Source organism: Perca flavescens, chromosome 6, assembly GCF_004354835.1.
Source record: "Perca flavescens isolate YP-PL-M2 chromosome 6, PFLA_1.0, whole genome shotgun sequence".
NCBI classification, from domain to species: domain Eukaryota; kingdom Metazoa; phylum Chordata; class Actinopteri; order Perciformes; family Percidae; genus Perca; species Perca flavescens.
The window spans coordinates 14,442,151-14,461,499 of record NC_041336.1 but is presented as its reverse complement, the minus strand read 5'-3'; the positions used below and the strand labels follow the sequence as shown (position 1 = coordinate 14,461,499).

The 19,349-nt window shown below is 42.7% G+C and overlaps 1 protein-coding gene across 1 annotated transcript; it reads left to right on the top strand.

The window, feature by feature from the left end:
• Positions 1-1,655: 1,655 nt before the first annotated feature.
• stk40 (serine/threonine kinase 40) lies at positions 1,656-18,390 on the top strand. Its single transcript, XM_028581429.1, has 11 exons — positions 1,656-1,859; positions 5,288-5,414; positions 5,823-5,908; positions 6,912-7,055; positions 8,513-8,737; positions 9,053-9,105; positions 13,056-13,171; positions 14,938-15,082; positions 15,364-15,483; positions 15,762-15,846; positions 16,078-18,390. The coding sequence occupies exons 2-11, from the start codon at positions 5,297-5,299 to the stop codon at positions 16,294-16,296; spliced, it is 1,311 nt and encodes a 436-aa protein (XP_028437230.1). The 5' UTR covers positions 1,656-1,859; positions 5,288-5,296; the 3' UTR covers positions 16,297-18,390.
• Positions 18,391-19,349: the final 959 nt, after the last annotated feature.

Below are 19,349 nucleotides of genomic sequence, written 5' to 3'. Positions count from 1 at the left end.
TGAGACTGTGATAGTCTGCACTCCCCCAGCCAACCACACTCAGATGCACACAAACGAACATGGTGCATACCATGCAGGCAAAACATGCTGAGACATTTCTCTGAATTGATCTGGGGGTGGAGGATTCTGGTGAGGTCTTCCAAATTATCTTGGCAAAGGAGAGGCAAGAAACACTACATGCCCTGAGGAAACAACCCTGTAAAACAAACAGAAATCATAGAGCCTATGCCAGTCATCCTGCAAGACTGTTCACTTGAGTCATCCAAACTCACTAGAAAAACAACATTAAACAATAAAGATGTGCAAGATTGCTAATATATTTAATTACCAGGATAATTCTATTTTAGTGGCATATTCAAAAACAACATTACAGTCAACTGTGTCCCATTAGAGACAAAATAATGTACAAACAAGAAAAGTATTTAAAGTCCAGGCAGCCTTAGTGCCAAGAGAGCCACTAAAACATATTTCTCTCACACACCTTGCATTTTGAGTTATGATTCAGTTTCCTCTTGAAAGACTGTGGGCAGGACACTGTAAAGCCACAGGCTGACAAGTGTTTCATGTGGCCGGGGGCATATGCTCTGCTGAGTCAATGTAAGAAGACTAGCGCCAAACAAAAAAGCTTCTGCCATTTAGGTTGCCCTCTCTTTCTATCACACCTGCCCACTGGTTTGAAACTGGTAGCTGTGGGTGGGGTTAAGGGGGGTGTAATCGGGGAATCTAAATTAGGAACATAGGTGGGCTTTACTAACTGTCATTGTCATTAAATGCTTGCTGAGTAAATGAATACAAAATTTAGCATTGTAGCATTGGTCCAGAAATTGTATGAGTCTCAAATATTGAAAATGCAATTCTTTTATCAGATGAAATACTAATTCAACTCAGTGATACATAGTTTCACTGAGTCATATGGTGATTAAAGTGATATGTGTCTCTTTAAAAAGCAACTACAGTGAAGAGCCATCTATGAAGCAAACAGTTAATGATCCATATGTGCACAGTTAGATCTAGGTAAATTGCCTTTTGCAGTAGAGATAAGTTTAATGATTTACCTGAAAATAAAATGCTGCATGTGAGAGGGGAAAGGCTGTTTATGTGATTTAGGTGGGACTGAATATGAAGTCCATTTTATGTCATATTGCTCGTTATATTATAATTTAGGGACTACACGTTTTTATTAAATGTTCCATCATTTCTAATGACTTCTTCTGCGATTGTTTATTTTTTTCAATTATGCTTTAAAAGCTTTTGTTCCCCACAGATTTTATTCGTAAAGCTTTTCTAAGTATTAGTTTGCAATGTAATGTTTAAAGTAAGAAGTTCTGTTCTGACAAATGTTTCACCACTATGGTATGTATGTTATGGTGGCATTTTAAGTCCTTGTGGGCTGTGCATTTATTTGCATGACACAATAAATAACTCTAGTATTGTATGTCCACACTGACATTTCCAATTGGTGTCGTTTCATGTAAAATGTCCCTGTGCAGACAATGATGTAATGCGTTTCTTTATAAACTTCTATTATGCGAAGAATTTCATCATCAGTACGAAACCATTTACTTGGAAAAAACAGACAAGTGTTGGCATTGGTCGATCGCAGCTGTCAATCAAATAAGTGTGTGCGTCATTTCCGTTGTCAGGTGGCGCTGTCGCTGTGGAAAGATGCGATCAGCGAAGCGCGGAGGCTTTTCCTTAATTGCTCATTTCGGTAACAGAGGCTAAACAACCTGAAACCAACCCTCTGTGGTCTCTCCTGTTCAAGCGAGAAGCTCCGCACATCCACCACAGCGATTATCCAAGAAATATCCATGTTGTAAGCAGACAACGCAGACTTTACCCGGCGGTTTTGGTTCGAGGTAAGCGAGATGGTGACTACACTGCTATCTAGCTTTCTGGCAAAGCTAGCCAGCTGTAATATTACATAGCGTTACTTTGTTTGAATGGCCTCCCGGCTGCTCTGTAGAATCCGGCTTGACGTTAGCTAACGTCGCTCGCCAACTATCGTATTGGAAAAATCTTTGTCACATAAGTACGTTACATGCTAAAGTAGCCGTAACTAAGCTTAATGCTGCTCTGTGTAGTTTGCACCGAAAGCTCAACTCCTTGTTGTGTTGTGTGCCCCTTTGTGTAGTAACCGGCGTGCCTGAAGTTGTGGCAACGTCTTTAGCCGAATAATTCAGACCGCTTTGTTTTCGTACTAAGTTTGTATGTGCCCTTAAGCTTGGTTTTATGCTAACCTAGCTACGTATCGTAAAATAATGTGTGTGTTTATTTAAATAACCACTTCAGTCAGACGTTGCCTAACAGTTAACGTTACATTAACGCACGCCGTGTAATACAGTTTAGTGAGCGTGGTTTTAAACATCCCTAGGTGGTCAACTAGCTAATAATTGTTGTGGGCAAAACACATTAGCACCTGGCTAACGTTACTCAAATTAAGCTGTCTGTGGAGTGGTTTTGCACAAGTCGTGAGGCATAACGTCATAGTTTTACTCTCCGACTCGTCTCGTTTATACTGCTCGCTGCCAGAACTGAACGATGTCTAGACCTTGTGGTCGCAAAATGGCACCAATCGCTGTGTGACAGTCTGTGTGCGTTTGTAATTATTTTCGTCTTGTGATTTCTGACGTGACCTTGTGTACACGGACTTGCTGTGCGGTCCAGGACATTGTTATTGCAATAATGTATTCAACAACTGCAGTAACAGGGTAGGCTGGATAGCGGAGCTCAGATGAATGATTGGCACTTGATTCAAGCAGCAGGTTTAAAGCCTCTATGACCTTCGAGTTGCTTTACCTGTCCTGACTTTTGTGTTTGATCTATTTGTGGACTCATTGATTTGGATCATACTATCTTTCTGGCTTTATAATCGCTCCAGATTTGTTATCCAAAAGTGTCCCTATGCTTGTTTTGTCCATCCTGATACTACCTTGATTTTGCATTAAAGCTGTTCTTGCAGAGCCAGACAAGTGGCGTGGAGTCTGGGTGGGTGGATCTGGAGACACCTACGTGGTTGTTTTGTTCAAATACTATTTAAGGAGCCCACATTTCTCGTGGGCACTGGCAGCGTGTCTCTCCTCCTTTTGTGTGATATGATTCAGAGGCTGTATCTGTTCTTGTCCTCCCTCTGGTACAGTCAGAGGCAGAGGCAGTCGTGCTTGCCAGATCACTGGCTGTGCAGAGAGGCACAGCAGTGTCAGAAAAGGATAGCTGTGTGCTGTCATTGCGCTGATGTCATTTAGGTCAGTGTGCATTAGTTGGTTGCATTGACCTTTGCTTTTTAGATGTGTCAGGGGTTGGCTCCACAGCACTACGGCTGGTGTTTAGTAGGTAGATGAATGGCCTTGGGTCCATTTGCTGTGCGTTGTGTTGGGTCAGTTTAGTGTCATAAGTCCAAGGTGCACAGATTAATGTTTTTCTTTTTACTCTGTAACTGTAGAGCAAGGAAATGCATACAAGGTACAATCACAGATCATGGCAATGGCAACCAATGATATGCCTAGTTTAGTTTGGGCTCTGTCTGCTTATTTTACTCAATCTAGCAGTCTTTCTAGCACCCAACAAACTATTTAAAATATTTTAATCTGGCAGCACTGGAAGCAGCATGTTCATTGTTGATTCTGCCAACTACTTTGGCCCCTGGATGAAAAAGGTAAAAAAATATCCTTTCCAGGAGCCTCATGATCTGCAGTAGCTGATTATCCATTGCTTGCCTTGCATGCTCTAGAGTAAGATGCTCTCTTACTATTGGCAGCGTGACTTGGTGTCACTCTTGCTTGTGCCATAAATGCTGTCAGAAAACCTCAGCTCATCAGACTCAGTGGGTGATGACTAGTGGAGATGGAGACAGATGGGTGAGAGACATGATGATGACACTGTCTGCTGTCTGGGATCACAAAAAGCCTCATGGAAGTGCGAATTCATATCAGCCCGTACTGACTGCCAACTGTCCTGCCTCCTCTCTGCCCAAAAACGCCAACTGGCGAGTGGCGCACGATTAGTTTTGGAACAGGAAGATGGCCTACTTCATTCAAAATTTCTCTAGTTTGTTACACTTGCAAAACTGGTTTCATATTGTAAAGTGTATTTGGGCTTCGTCAGCTCTCCACTCGATGTGTAGTTTGCAGTTTTTGAGTTGCTTTGTATTTTATTAGTCTGAATCAACCTCTCTTGTGAAGTTTGCTAAAATATGCACGCCGCCGCTGTCAGTCAGGGACATTCTTACTTCAGACATTACTTGTGGACGTAACCTCTGCAAGGTGTTTTCTTTTTTAGTTGATGTGGCAGTGCACATGTCAGAGGCTTGGTGGCACACTACTCTCACTCGTATTTGTATCATCACCTGGGCATTTAAGCATTTCTGTCCAATGAAAACTCTGTACGACAGCTGGGTGAATCATTCCTCTCGGTTCAAGGCACTACTTCCCTGTTACGGGAAACGGATGGGGTTTCATCACAGAGGAACTCAGTTTCAGTAAACAAAGCATACCTCTTGCTCTCAATTCTGAGAGGTAGATCTGCTGTGGCAGTTAGTATGTGTAATGATGATGTGTCACTGGTTCTTCTGGCATGTGAATCTAGTTCCTTATCATAGTGTAAGGGCTTGGCATTTTTTTTGTTCAAGCCTTGTTAGAACACGCATGTCCTTTTCAGAGGAAGGTCTGCGCAGATAAGCCGGCTGTACAGATTTTGAGATAAAACGCACAGATTAAGAGCAGAAGGATTTTTCTAAACCCATGTCCACTGCATCCGGAAAAGCTGGAGCTGTGGTTCATTGCTGAGACTCAAAAATAAAACCGCTTTTGTTTAAAGAATTCTGTGCTAGTGCATTGCGTTTACATGACAGTGTTGCCATTTAAATTGCAGATTGTGGCACATTAGCATTGCCTGTTGGGGAGATGAATCTGAGGTGTCAACCTTAACGCCAGCAGCCATCATTCTGAATGGAGCCGTAATGGCCTCACATTCACACTGAGGTGTTGGTAAATGTGTGGGAGGGATATTTAAAATAGGCTGGGAGGAGCTGCCCTGAAGTTTACCTCCTCTCTCTTCTGTTTACTAATCAGTGCACTTTTCTCCAGCCTGTAGTACTACTGCAAAAAGTTCTGGGTATAGTCTATTTTTAAACCGACTATTTATGAAACCATTGTTTGGTTTCAGCTTCCTGATGGTACTTTTTTTGTTATTGGTTGAGCGTTTGTGTCCTTGCAGTCACATGTGTGCATTTATTCTTTTAACTTGTCTGTCTTCATCCAGTGTACTAATCTGATTTATTCCCCTGTAGAGCTCCAGTATGTCCAAGCGGCGCTCGTCGGAAAGGGGGGCTGGAGAAACATCAGGCAGGGCCAGCAAGCTGCAATGTCCTGGGATATCCGGCAATAACGCCAAGAGAGCCGGACCCTTCATCCTTGGTAAGGATGGAAATGGTAGTCAAAAATGTGTGTGTTTGTGTGTGTGGCTGAGATTGCCCCTCGTGCGCAATTTTGTAAGTCGTGAGGTGTCTCTGTGTGTATGCACGCCTGAGAGAAGAATGTGAAGAATTTAGCTGATCCCCCTGACATCGACTAGAAAGTCTGGGTTGCAGCAAGGTTATTACCTCCCTCTGGAAAATGCGTCTCTCCCATACTCTCAAACTTGTGTGTTTTCTACGACAAAACTCTTCCACTATTTGCAATGCAGAGTGCCAAGGAAAGCATTACACTAGGGGTGTTAATGGGTACGCGCACATCCGGCCTTTTAATGAGTTTCAGTGAGAGCACACACTCTGGCATGTAGCCTGCCTTTTGCTCATGCAGCTGTTCCTTTTCTTATCCTTGCAGGGCCTCGCCTGGGCAACTCACCAGTACCCAGCATAGTGCAGTGTCTGGCCAGAAAGGACGGCACTGATGACTTCTATCAGCTCAAAGTAAGTCTGTTGGAGTTAGCACATTTTTGGGGGTTTATTTCTTTCTCACAAAAAGCAATGCATTAAGCACATGGTTCAATAACAATTTGAGCATCAATATTCAAAACAAACCTATGAAGTGCCAGCAGACATATGAACCTTTGACCTTCCTTTTGTTGGTGTTCATTTTATGGCCCCCTATTTCAGTCTGGTGCAAACAACAAAACCTCATATGGGCAATCTGTTTATTGGGGCTATCCAATGTCTGTTACAAATGGGAGGGGGCTATAGGACGGGGGGGAAAGGAAGGGAGGAAGGTAGTGCCCCACCTGGAATGTCGACATTTAACCCGCACCACCATGTAGTGAGTCAGTGCGTGACCCTCCCTTCATACCGTGGCTACAGCGCCTCAGTGTCTGCTGCACAGCTTGTTTGCTTAACATTGTATTAGCCACTGTTTTAAAGCGGCAGACCTCTTATACCTTCCCTGGGAACCGGACGAATCTGCGAGCCCATGTTTTATTTGCTCTGGCAGATAAATCTGGTCCCCCTGCACTTTGGACAGATTTCCAGCTTCCTCAAGAACTGCCGTGCCAATCAAAAGCGTTTATCTAATATGGGCCGTGTTTGAGATAATGACTGTAAAGATGAGTGCCGTTGAGGCATTATCAAAACCAAGCAAGATGGCATTGGCTGATATGGAACTTTCTGTTGAAGCCGCTATCACAAAGCCTCAGATCTACAGACCAAATTGCAAATAAAACATTAAATGTGTTACTTAGCTACTGCATATGCTAAACATGGAACGGACAAGCTGAAATAATGATATAACCGCATGAATGTAATAAATAGTGTGTAGATTCTCATTTGCACATTTGGTTAGCATTGTAAAGGCGTGCACCCAGGGCGCATTGAGCATGGGTGTATAGTTTATTGGGTTTTTACATATTTTATGTGACTGATCCTGTATCATCTCTTGTCTTGTGACCCCTGTTTGCTCTGTTCTTGTGTGTGGTTCCAATAGATCCTTACGCTGGAGGAGCGAGTGGATTCTGCAGGGGAGACTCAGGAGGAGAGGCAGGGGAAGATGCTGCTGCACACAGAGTACTCCCTCCTTTCTCTGCTGCACAACCAGGACGGGGTGGTCCACCACCACGGCCTCTTCCAGGTAGGCCGGCAATTAAGTTACATGTCTGTTGATATGTGCATAAGAATATCATCAGTCAAATAGATAATATCATGGACCAAAAACAAAAGAAGTGTGCCTTTTAGTGAATGGTATGGTGATATTAGTCAGCACTGTGTGGGCGAGTATCCTGTATAATTGCAACATGATAAATACACCAACGTTACCATGGAGAAGTGTCTGTAACTTTCTATTCAGTTCAGAATATGGCATCACTATGTAAGTATAAGTAACATCATGCTCTTATCAGCCCAGTAATAGAAGAGGTAAGCTTGTCATTAGTCCAGCCAGCTGTATTTTCTTCATCAGGGTTGTTTTAGTAGTATGGCTGGGTATCGTTCAAAAATGTTCAATACCGGTACCAACAAAGTGACTTCAAAACCGATTCCTGAACAATACTTTTTTCGATACCAATTTTATAAAATCCATTTTAACAAAAATAAATAACATTGTTACCACACAAACTCTTGATTTATCTTTCAGCTCCTCCTACGATGAGCCCTGTCTCTGTGCGTAGCGTGGAGTTTTTGCTGCATGCCTCTACGACGTGTTACGTAAGCCAGCCAATCACCAGCATTATTAGATATTGGTAGAAACACGCTGCATACTTATTGGCTCACTGACGCTGATGAGATTTATTCTTTTTTATTGGAGTAGGTATTGAAATTTGGTACAAAATGACAAGGCATTTTTCAATACTTGATACAAAGGAGGCAATTCGGTCGGTGCCTAAAAAGTATTGAATTCAGTACCCAGCCCCATTCAAGAGAGAAGTGGGATATCCTTTAAAAGCCATTTCGTCTGCAGTCATTCCTATCCATTCACAATGAACCCCCCCTCCCTTACCTGTCTTCCCGTCTGCCTCCTCCTCTAACTTTATTATTCCATCTGCCTTCTCTCTCACTCTATCTATGTTGTTCTTCGTTGTCTCTCTTTCATATCCTGTCTGTGCCACTCAGCCGGTGTTCTCAGAATAGCAACATCGAGCTATGCACTCTGATTCATCTAGGTCTGCAATATTGATTGGATTATTATAGTGCATCTCCACTGTGAGAGAACCAGTTAATAATGTACGCTTACAGAGGTGCTGACTGCATCTGACAACCTGATACAGAAATCAATAAGAAGTGGTGACTCTGCTAAGACTGTAGTTGGAAGAAGAGGAACGACCTTTTGTGATTCGTCCCCCACCGCCCGGTGTGGATGAAGGGGCGAGTGTGTCTTATTCATCGGTTGCGTGCAGTCTAAGCTGAATGAATCCGCTTAATCAGCCGGCATAGTACAGGACTCCATTCAGTTTGAGGGATGCCTCAACTTATATTGATTAGACACTGTTGGAAAGTGCCTCTAAAATGCATCAACAACTGTCCACTTACAAAGTAAGTGCCTTCCTCAAGGTAGCTGCTCACCCACTTCTCTTTGTTGTTGTTCCTCCCAAGGATCGAGCCTATGAAATAGTGGAGGACATGGAGGCCAACAAAGTGCGCAAGATGAAGAAGCGGATCTGCCTCGTGCTTGACTGCCTGTGCGCTCATGACTTCAGCGACAAGACGGCAGATCTAATCAACCTCCAGCATTACGTTATAAAGGAAAAACGACTGAGCGAGCGCGAGGCCATTGTCATCTTCTACGATGTGGTGCGTGTGGTGGAAGCCCTTCATAAGGTGAGTCAGGGATGGAATTTGGTGGAGTACTCTGAAGAAAAAGTGCTCTCTTCTAAAAAAAATAAATAAATAAAATAAAAAAAATATCCATGTTTTCTATTTGCCCGATTTTAAGAGAGCTTGAATACTACAATGTTTTTGTCAGTTGTCCGAGAAATTGCTTTATTGTTAGTTGCACATCCTTTCTGATTACTCATCTCCCATGCTCGTGGGCCAGTTTAAAGAAAACAAACTGATTGTTTTGATACCCCATGATTCACTAAACGCGATCTGACCAAACATTTGTCCTCTCTTCTCTTTCTTTCCTGCATGCAGAAAAATATTGTGCACAGAGACCTCAAGCTGGGAAACATGGTGCTGAACAAACGGTAAAATGAAACTCATTCTCTCATTTGGCCTTGCCAATCATTTGGCTGGCCAATAACCTCTCCCATTATACCTGGTCAGTCATTTAAGCCTGCCAGTAAGTCATCCTGTCTCCGCTCACGTGCGTATGAGAGGTCTCAGCTGGCCCCAGCAGCCTGTATCCAGTGTGCATTTGGCTTTAGACCCAAGTCGGGGGTCACATTCTCAGAGTAAGAGTGAGATCAGTTGTAGGAACCTAAAGCCTTGCTCTCTTGTGCCTGAGACTGGGTACATGTCTGTGTGTTGAGTAAAGGCTGATGAGTCATTCCCCATTGCTGGATTTTTGGAAGCGGAAGGTAAACTGGACTCTGGTGCAAACAGAGCAAAGAATATGCTACTGCTTTGTTCTCGGTTGGAGAGTGAGCAATGTTGTATGGCACACGGGACTCGGTGAATGCACCCTCAGGTCACATAGTGCCGCAGTTCAGATTGGCCCTGTGGAATGGAAGACTACTCATCTGTGAAACACTCTTCGACACCATGTTTACAGAGTGTATGAGAGATGGGGTGTGTATTTTGACTGAATTTGTCCAAGCCTAGATGATTCAGCTAGATTTTGCATTGGACCTATGGAAGGTTGCCTCTAAACAGCAGAGGTCTGCACGCACATTCTTGGAAACTCTTACAATCATCCCACAAAGCCGGCCTTTTCATTTGGAAGGACATGATTAACACACACACACACACACACATGCTCTCTGTTCCTGCGCTTGCTACACACCCCTTTGAATCCAAACATCGAGCATACTTGGCATCTCGCACGAGTGAGCATAATCATGGAGTTGTCTCATGGAAGTAAGTCTCATGCCTCATAAGTACGTGCAGTGAGATGTCACGTTCCTCGGCTTATCTTTTTACCACATACACACATCTCAGACATCAGAGCCTGTTGCCCCCCCCCCCCTCCCCCCCACTACCACCACCACCACCAGCAGCAGCAGCAGCTGTAGTAATGGTGGTGATGAAACAGAGTGTTTTGGCCAGCAGAGGAGGGTGGGGGGGAGCAGACGAGCGGAACACTCCGTCCCAGCTGTAGACAAAGGGGAGGCCTGCCAAAGGCCCCATAGCTCCTAGCTGACTCACACTGCAATGCACGTCACACATACACGTGCACACAGTCATTTATTTACCCTCTACTCTGCTTTTTCTCTATTTTCTTTTACACCCCAATACTTTTCCTGCTTTTGTTGTCTTTCTGTTTTATGCCCTTTGTCATATCCCCTTTTTTCTTTTCACTTTTCCTGTCTCCTGTATGCATCATACTTTGCCTGCTTGCATGTTTCCTCTGTCACTCCACCCTGGATGTGCATGAAGTCCAAAGTCTGTATGGGAAGGACGCGGCCAATTTTAGATGCAGACCGATCCCAAAATCCCCTCTCCGCCCCTGCTTATGGTCGTCACTCTCGGAAATGCACCAACGCCATCAACAAGCTCAGCAGTTTATGCACGAATGATGTGATTTCCTCTTGCAGAGCCAGCTGTTATAAAAGCAGGATGTCCTAAATCAATCTGCAGGGTTGTTGTATGTCAGAGCCAATTGACTTCCTAAATTTTGGTTGCACTACTAAGGGGACGTTAATTCATGGAGACACGCCGTAGCAAGGTGTTCTTTCTGTTTTGTTTTTTTATTTGTTCGATAGAGCTCCTGTTTGCATCACCATATTTGCTGTATGTTGGATTTACCCTTCTGCCTTAGACGTTTGTGTGTGTGCTGTCTGGCACAAAAGAATGCATTCTGTATTTCGGTAATTGTCATTTATGGTATTTATATCAATATTATTATATTACATTTCTATTTTTGAAATATGCAATGATATTATGCAAGCAGTAGCCATAATTCAGTCATGCCAACATTAGAAATAAAAGAATTGCTACTGTAAAGTTTGGGTACCAGTATAACCCTCCACATGACAATTCTGAGAAAATGATCTGAAGAAGTTGCCCTGCGTTTAACCTCCCTTCTCGTCAGCTGGTGACTTTTCAGCAAAACGTTGCGGTAAGGGAGGAGAAATCATGGGCTGTTTGGGTTTCTGATTTCCTGACTTATGTGGGGTCAAATGACCAGGAAGCAGCGATGATGTGGTCTCCCTTCAGTGCTCAGGGACCCTTGCCTCACGAGGCAAACATGCAATTTAATTTACCCAATCTCCGGTGTAAGAATAGAAGCCTGGGTCGTGATGCACACCGACAAAGGAACAGACTCCTATTCATAAAGGAAGCTTTTATGTCGAGGGTCCTTGAAGCATTGCACTCTTTTCTGGCCAATCCTTGTGCAGATCACAAGGCCCCTGCACGATTGAAGAGACTTGGATCACGAAAGCTGTTTAAGGGTTGGGTCACATAAGTAGCTGGGAATTATGTGTACCGAATGTTCTAAGTGAGGTTTGTGTGTGTGTGTGTGTGTGTGTGTGTGTTGGAGCAGGGTGTGAAAGTGAGAGAGAATAGGGGAAGCTGTTGACCTCAGGCCTTTTAGAAAGCGGATGTGGGTGAGGAGCATGATCCAGAGAGGTCCCAGGCTCTAGACTGTGGCTGCTTTTGTGTGCGCTCGTTTTCCTTTTGAGTGCATTTTCGTGTGTGCGTGTTCACCATGGGAGTGATTGTGTGGGTGCACTTGGAGTTGTGCGTTTGTGTACATACCTTAAATCTTCGTTTACTCGTTTGCCAACCCATCACCATGCAGGCTTAGTCATCGAGACAATTATCCCAAGCCACAAGTTGACTCATATGTTTTGTCAAAGTGCAGCTTTTTATTTTCTCTTTCTCTGCTGAAAGAACCCAACGATATGGAACAGTCCGTAGTCCCTCGGCTTTAATACTGTCAGGTTTCACTCGGCCACAAGCAAACTGAATTTACCTTTTTTAAAGACTCAGAAAAAAAAAAAAAAAAAAAAAAAAATCTTCTAGTGCCACATTGTTTCCACAGACACCAAATTGATCAAACATCGCTGGTAACATCAGTGGGTCTGCTCAGACTTTGAAGTGCCGGTGTGGTTGGTCTGGTTCTTGATATGTCTCGGGCCTGGTGTAGGATGATGGCCATCAGCTAAAACCGTGATGTGGATAATACTAAACTTTATGTAAAGATTTAGAATTTACATAAAGCTTAACCGTAAGGTACAGGAACACATTGACGAGATTAAAACATGAAGCACATTAAAGAGAACATTTTAAAAAAAAAATAAATAAAAAAAAAACGTCCGCACATACTTTCATAGATGTAAATGGTGTTTTAGATCGGTGTTTACTTTTCTTAATTCTGAGCTTTTCATTTTGGATAGCTATACAGTAGATTTTATTTTCAAACAAGTACTTTTAGTTGTTAACCACTGACAATCAAGATCAAGGTTTTTTTTTTTTTTTTTTTTTTTTTTCTGGAAATAAACATGCAAACCTTAAAATGGAGAATGTAACAGCTGCAGAGGAAATTGTGGGGATATTGTGTGGACACGGAGATCTCCTGACAGTTTGAAGATGCTGGTCAGAATGAGAGATTAAGAATCTTGGGTTGAATGCTTTTACAAAAAAGAACCTATATCCTAACTGCTGGTACAACATAGGGAGAATAAGACTGGGTGTGCATACTGTTTTGCATCTGGCAGTCATGAGATACTGATGTATTTTTAAGGCCCAGTGAGCCATGAGAGTATTAAAACAACAAGGCATGCTAGCAAGTTCTCCCTGTCTCTGTCAGCCTGTGTTTACTTCATGCTTTGAGCAATGAGTGTGCAGTGTTTCACATTCTAAACTTGATGAGAAACAGTTTTGCCATGCTTTTGATCAAGTTAAAGAGAATACTGGGGTGTGTTTCTTACCAGTGGGGATAGTTGGGTCACCATTTGATTCAAAATTAAGTATTTTTCAGGTATAAAAGTTTATTTATCGGACGTGTTTGCATGTTTGTGTGCACTTCCAGGACTCACCGAATCACCATCACCAACTTCTGCCTGGGAAAGCACCTGGTGAGTGAGGACGACCTGCTGAAAGACCAGAGAGGAAGTCCAGCCTACATCAGCCCTGATGTGTTAAGTGGTGAGTGGGAAAAAAAGATGTTTTTAGGGGACAATATGTATCTCTAAAGCTCCTTTCTGTGATTCAGTCATATGTGGGGGTGTCAGAATTCGCCTGTTTTTGTCACTTTGAAAAACTTACAACCCAACAGTTGCACCTGCTTTTGCAGCAACAGATGTGTGACTGTGCACAGGTGTGAAAACCTTCCTCACTACATTTTGCCACTGTCCACTTGTGATGTGAAATAGGGTTGTGAAATGTATTACTGGCAAGTGAAAAACAATTATCTAATGTATTTACCTATACAAAATGCCACAAGACTAGAGCTGGGCAATATATCTTTTCCTGGTTTTAAAGGCTGCATTACAGTAAAGTGATGTACTTTTTTGAACTTACCAGACTGTTTTAGCTGTTCTATTATTTGCCTTTTCCCCAGTTAGACATTATGTCCACATTACTGATGATTAATTATCTAAAATCTAAGTGTGAAGATATTTTGTTAAAGCACCAATTGTCAACCCCAGAATATCGCTGCAATATCGATATTGAGGTATTTGGTCAAGAATATGGTGATATCTGCCCTAGCCTACACAAGATTGCCCCTTGTTGATATGTGTCCAGATGGGATCCTGAGATTCTTTTTAAATAGCGTTGTGTAATGTTAAGCAGTCAGTCTTGTGTTTGATTTTCCGGTTATTAAGCAACAAGAAAAGGGTTATGTTGCAATCTCGGACTGGCAAAAGCTAGGAATAGCTTCTTTTTTTTGTCTTTGTTTGTGTAATCACGGTGATTTTGCATTTTTTTTTCATGGTGCAGAGGAAGCTACTTTCCTCTTTTTGTGAAACATTTTCTTTGTTGGAAAAAAAGCAGAAATTCATTTTTATTGTTTAGATTCACAATGCTCATTTGTCACAGTCAGTGTACAGACCTGAGCGCACCAGGCAGGTTGATGCTTGAGCATGCACTTCCATGGTGACTCCAATGCAATCCCAATGCTATCCATTTAAACACTGACTTCCAGAACAGTGTCCTGGACAGTGTACAAGATTGAGAAGAATTTAAAACCGAAATCATTCAGCTCCAACCACTCACAAACTGTAGATAACACCCGGGCGTGTATATCAGCATAACGTGACAGGCACACAATTAAACAGAGCTTCAGTGACTCATGCACTGATGACTCACTGGAGGGAAACTACTCCCGTGTGCGTGTGCGTGTGCGTGTGCGTGTGCGTGTGCGTGTGCGTGTGCGTGTGTGTGTGTGTGTGTGTGTGTGTGTGTGTGTGTGTGTGCGTGTGTGTGTGTGTGTGTGTGTGTGTGTGTGTGTGTGTGTGTGTGTGTGTGTGTGTGTGTGTGTGTGTGTTGTTGGCTGTAACAGCACTGCCTATGGTCATGCAAAGCCATGATGCGCCACCCTCCACAGCTCCAGTTTGTTCATTGCCAATGTATGGCTGATTTCTTTTATGGTTCAGGGTTGATTATAAAAACGGTACCTAGCTCCCATTTCTTAAGTCAGCATTGTGCTGGAAATTTCTAGGAAATATGGATGTTGAGTCATTGCTTGTGTTTGCTCATCTCGTTTATCATTAGACCTGGTGACCTGACACAAATTGCACTTGTTAAAGGGTTGATCACCTCTGAGTCACACATAGCAAAACTGTCCACAAACTAATGTTGATATATAATCAGATTTTTGGAGTATAGCAAAGCACTTCTGGTCTCCATTTCAAATGCCACATCATGTTCATCAAACGCTGATCCAGATCCCCTCTCCTTCCTGTCTCCAGGTCGGCCGTACCGGGGTAAACCCAGTGACATGTGGGCTCTTGGTGTGGTCCTGTTCACCATGCTCTATGGCCAGTTCCCCTTTTATGACAGCATACCTCAGGAGCTCTTCCGCAAGATCAAGGCTGCAGAGTACTCCATCCCAGAGTGAGTAAGAGAGTGGAGCTTCAATCAAAGCAATGGAATCAAACAGTCGCAGCATATTCAAAACATGAATAATTATTAAAAAAAAAAAAAAATATATATATATATATCATTATTTATTTTTATATATTTATTTATTTATTTAATATATATATATATATATATATATTCAGTTTGGACCTGAAGAAATGGAGTGTAATCTTGCAATAGTGGCTTTGTGACTTACAGTCACATTTTAATCAAATAAAAACTGTCCGTTCCTGTTCTCCTTCACCCCCTCATAGGGACGGCCGTGTGTCTGACAACACTGTGTGCCTGATCCGAAAGCTGCTGGTGTTGGACCCTCAGCAGAGGCTTACTGCAGGAGAGGTGCTGGAGTCTCTCAGTGGCATCATTGCATCATGGTAATTGCTCCCCCTGCTGGATGTTTGAAAGATGCCATCAAATGTGTGGATTGTCAAGTCATGATTAATTGTTTGAACTGAGAAATAATTGTAATGAATTTTGTGTGAAATGTCTACTACTAGCTGCCTTAAGTCTTTAAACCTTTCCACTGGTTGGCTTCACATTTATGATTAGATTACGTAGGCACTTAGAGCCATAATGATTCAACATAGGTCCTTTCAAATTGACAAGCTCACTGTTGTTAATCATCGTCTTTGTTGTGTTCTCCTCATCACAGGCAGTCTGTTTCCTCGTTGAGTGGCCCTCTGCAGGTGGTGCCAGATATTGACGATCAGGTCAATCACTCAGAACATCTGCAAGAGGTAAGTTATTGGAGAAGCATGACATCACAGATCTGAATATGGAGCCTGAAGCTAAAATACGGCTACTTTAGGATATAGCTATAGCTATATATATAGGATATATAGATGCAATTATGTATTTCTGTGGTTTTGCCTTTTTACATTGCTTCTTTGATGCACTTTGAGATCCGGTTTACTTCAAACAGCTCAGATGTTGCAGCACATTGAACAGACTACATTTTCTTCCCTCAGGCCAAGGTGATAGAAGAGTCTTCACAGTACGAGTTTGAGAACTACATGCGCCAGCAGCTGCTGTTGGCTGAAGAGAAGAACACTATCCATGAGACCAAGAGCTTTCTCACCAAGCGCCAGTTTGGCAGCATCCCACCTGTAAGGCGTCTGGGCCATGACGCCCAGCCTGTCAGCCCGCTAGATGCTGCCATCCTGGCACAGCGTTTCCTCCGGAAGTAGTCCCCCAACGACCCACGGCGGCCTCCCTGACCACCTCCCCAGGGAGTACAGAGACCTGTGGAGTTCAGAGAGGACCGAGGAGGATAAGCCCCGAAACTGAACTGGCATACAGCAGGCCCAGCCTGATCCAGGGTGCAAACAGCCCCATGCGTAGGTGGGCTTTGGGCAAGCTAGGAGGAGCAGGTGTGAGGAGGGCACCGGAACAAACTGTCAGTTTAAAGACGTCCCTCCTCGTGTCTGGATCCTCCAGTGAAACTTGTAAAAGCCCCGAAAGGAAGATATGAACCAAAGGTTCCTTGCTTTCAGGTCACCCACAGTCAGATCTCACTGTGCAACCAACCTGATGGCACATTCACACATGGGGCTCACACAGGGCTCGGTCAGGAGTGTTGAAGAGACCATTAACCCCATATTCCTCCTCGTCCTTTTGAGATCTCCCTACCGTAACCCTTCCCCCGTCAACTCTGGACCCCCTGAGCAATACAGGACCAGAATCATGTAGCAACCCCCTTCTATTCCAAGTGGTAAATGGTATTGCCTCGAGTCAGAAGCCCTGATCACAGATGTCACTTCTCTATACCTCCATTCCACCCTCCTCCTCTCACTCCTTCCTCTTCCTCTACTGTTCTCCCGCACCGAAAAAATTATCCAGACTGGTCCCGTCTGTAACTCTGACTTCAAATCAATCTACCTCTCTGTCTCTCTTCTCTGTTGGTAAACCATGCTCACTGTTCTGAGACAAGGGATTGTAACAATGGAGTCTTGATGCCACCAGTGACATAAAGCATTAATGTTTTCTGTCAGTGACAATGCTTTTTTGAAACTTCCTCAGTGGTTTCAAAAAAAAAAACTCTGAATAAGCTTTTTTTTTTTTTTTTTTTTTTTTTAATCATCATATTTACCTTAAGTAGCATTTCATCCCTACCTTTTTTGAAGATACTGAATATCAAAGTATGCGTACATGCATCCTTTTGATATTTGCAGATTGCATTGTCTCCTGCTTTTGCTCAGCCCTGTGGAAATCTATTTTTAGCATCTAGGCAGCTAGTGTGAGGTACCTGGAAGTCAATGCCAAGAAATGAATGGGAAACACTGTTGGATACTCCCTGCCAAGGCATATTGATGGTAACGCTTCCTCAGTGCCATTGTAGTGGAGATCGGGCACTGTCACGTTTCTATTGCCAAAAATCACGTCTTATACATACTTTTAGCCAAGGAAACTGGTACACACAGCCTCACTCAGAATCAAATGGCTTCCAGGTATTCCGACTTCCCTGTTTCTCTTTATCAAGACAGATCATGGGGCAAGTGTTTTTCAGTATGAATGTGAACAGTCATTCTACACTTTGATAAGTCCGCAGTATCCAAGAGTGTGTGCGTGTGCATGTGTGTGTTTTTGGGCCAGGCAAAATCGGAGTCTGCGGAGCTGTCGAGCTGTTCACCTCTGACAGCCACAGACCCTTTAAGCTATCCTCCAATCATTTGTGTTCTGTTATCTGGCCTGCCTCAGTGGCAGACACTGTGAAAACCAGAGCAGGCTTTGCTGGGATGGGGCTTGACTGAATGTTTTAGCGATTTGTCACGATTGTCAGGAATGCTTTCTTAAGATTGAAAAATATCACATTATTATTATTACTATTGACGTTCTCAAGCCCTCTCTCCAGCTCAACTTGTACAGGCTTGTATTATCTCACCATGTAGCTCTCTATACAGAGAGACTAGCTGGTGGCCGGTAATCGACACTTGTAATATTTAATAGAGAAATGAGAACAGACTCATAGATTTTATGTTTAGTTGCTGGGTCTTCTTGGCTGTTGATTCATTCTTGTCTTTTATCAAAGTTTTTTTTTTTTTTTTTTTTTTTTTTTTTTTTTTTTAAAACCATGGCAAAGCTACTAACCAGTGACTGTTAGGCATCTGTACACTGCAACTTGCCTTTGCATATTGGTACCTGCTTTATGCTATCTAGACTTCTTCCTATTTATATCAAACTGATTGCATGAACATAGGCTCTGGAATATTTTCAAATGTCTTTACTTTGTTTTGTTTTTTCCTTGTAATTTCATGTTGATTTATTTATTCACTTGTGTAGACCTCCCCCCTTCCCCAAACCACTGGGGCTTGTGTCACAGACTAGGCACAACTTATGCTAGTGAAACCGGCCCTAAAACTCTTTGCTCTCTCAGCTTTAAGAAAAGGTGTTAACTCCAACAGTGGGTCTCATTTTGATCCTTTTCAGCCACATTTACGAAAGCGTAGCATCTGTTTTTGTGTTTGACTTTTTGGATCCCTAAATAATTTTCTTGCCATTTTACCACAAAGTCTGTGGTCAACTTAAGCTACACTAATAACGAGACTGACGTTGCATAGTTATATTTTTTACAGAAAACAAAATGATACTCGCACATTATCTTGATTTACAGGACAGTTTTTTTTTTTTTTTTTTTTTTGTTTTGTGTGTTTTTTTTTTTTTTTTCTGTTTTTTTTTTTTTTTTTTTTTCCTGTGATTTACCCCACACAAGGCTGCACTCTCTGGTCAGTATGTAAATATGTACCATCATGACTGTGGCAGTCATCTTGTATTTAGTTCCACCCAGTGAGATACCAACTCTCAACACATGTCGGTTGACGTGCATTATAGGCCACGTTGGCCATCAACCACCACATCCAGAGGCTAAAATTATATATAAAGAGAGCAGTTGGCATTCTCCCACCTCAATGTGAATTACATGGGTAAACAGCAGTATTGTAGTAGTCTAGGTTGTTCATCAGAAAAGGGTGATTCATGAACACCATAGCCATTGATGAATACTGACTTTAAGTGATCTGTCTGTGGAAAGTGTCTTACGCCATCTTCCATGATGCCCAATTACAGATTAGTAACTACAGGTTCAATAGAGCCTTCATGTAGATGTTATTTTGTGTGTGTCCCCCCCCCACATCAAAAAGTGTTTCACTTCCTAGCTAGTGGATTGTACCACATTCAATGTTTGTTTAACAGAGTTGTATTGGTAGACTGCAATGTGGACTGAAAAGCATGGACATAGTATGAG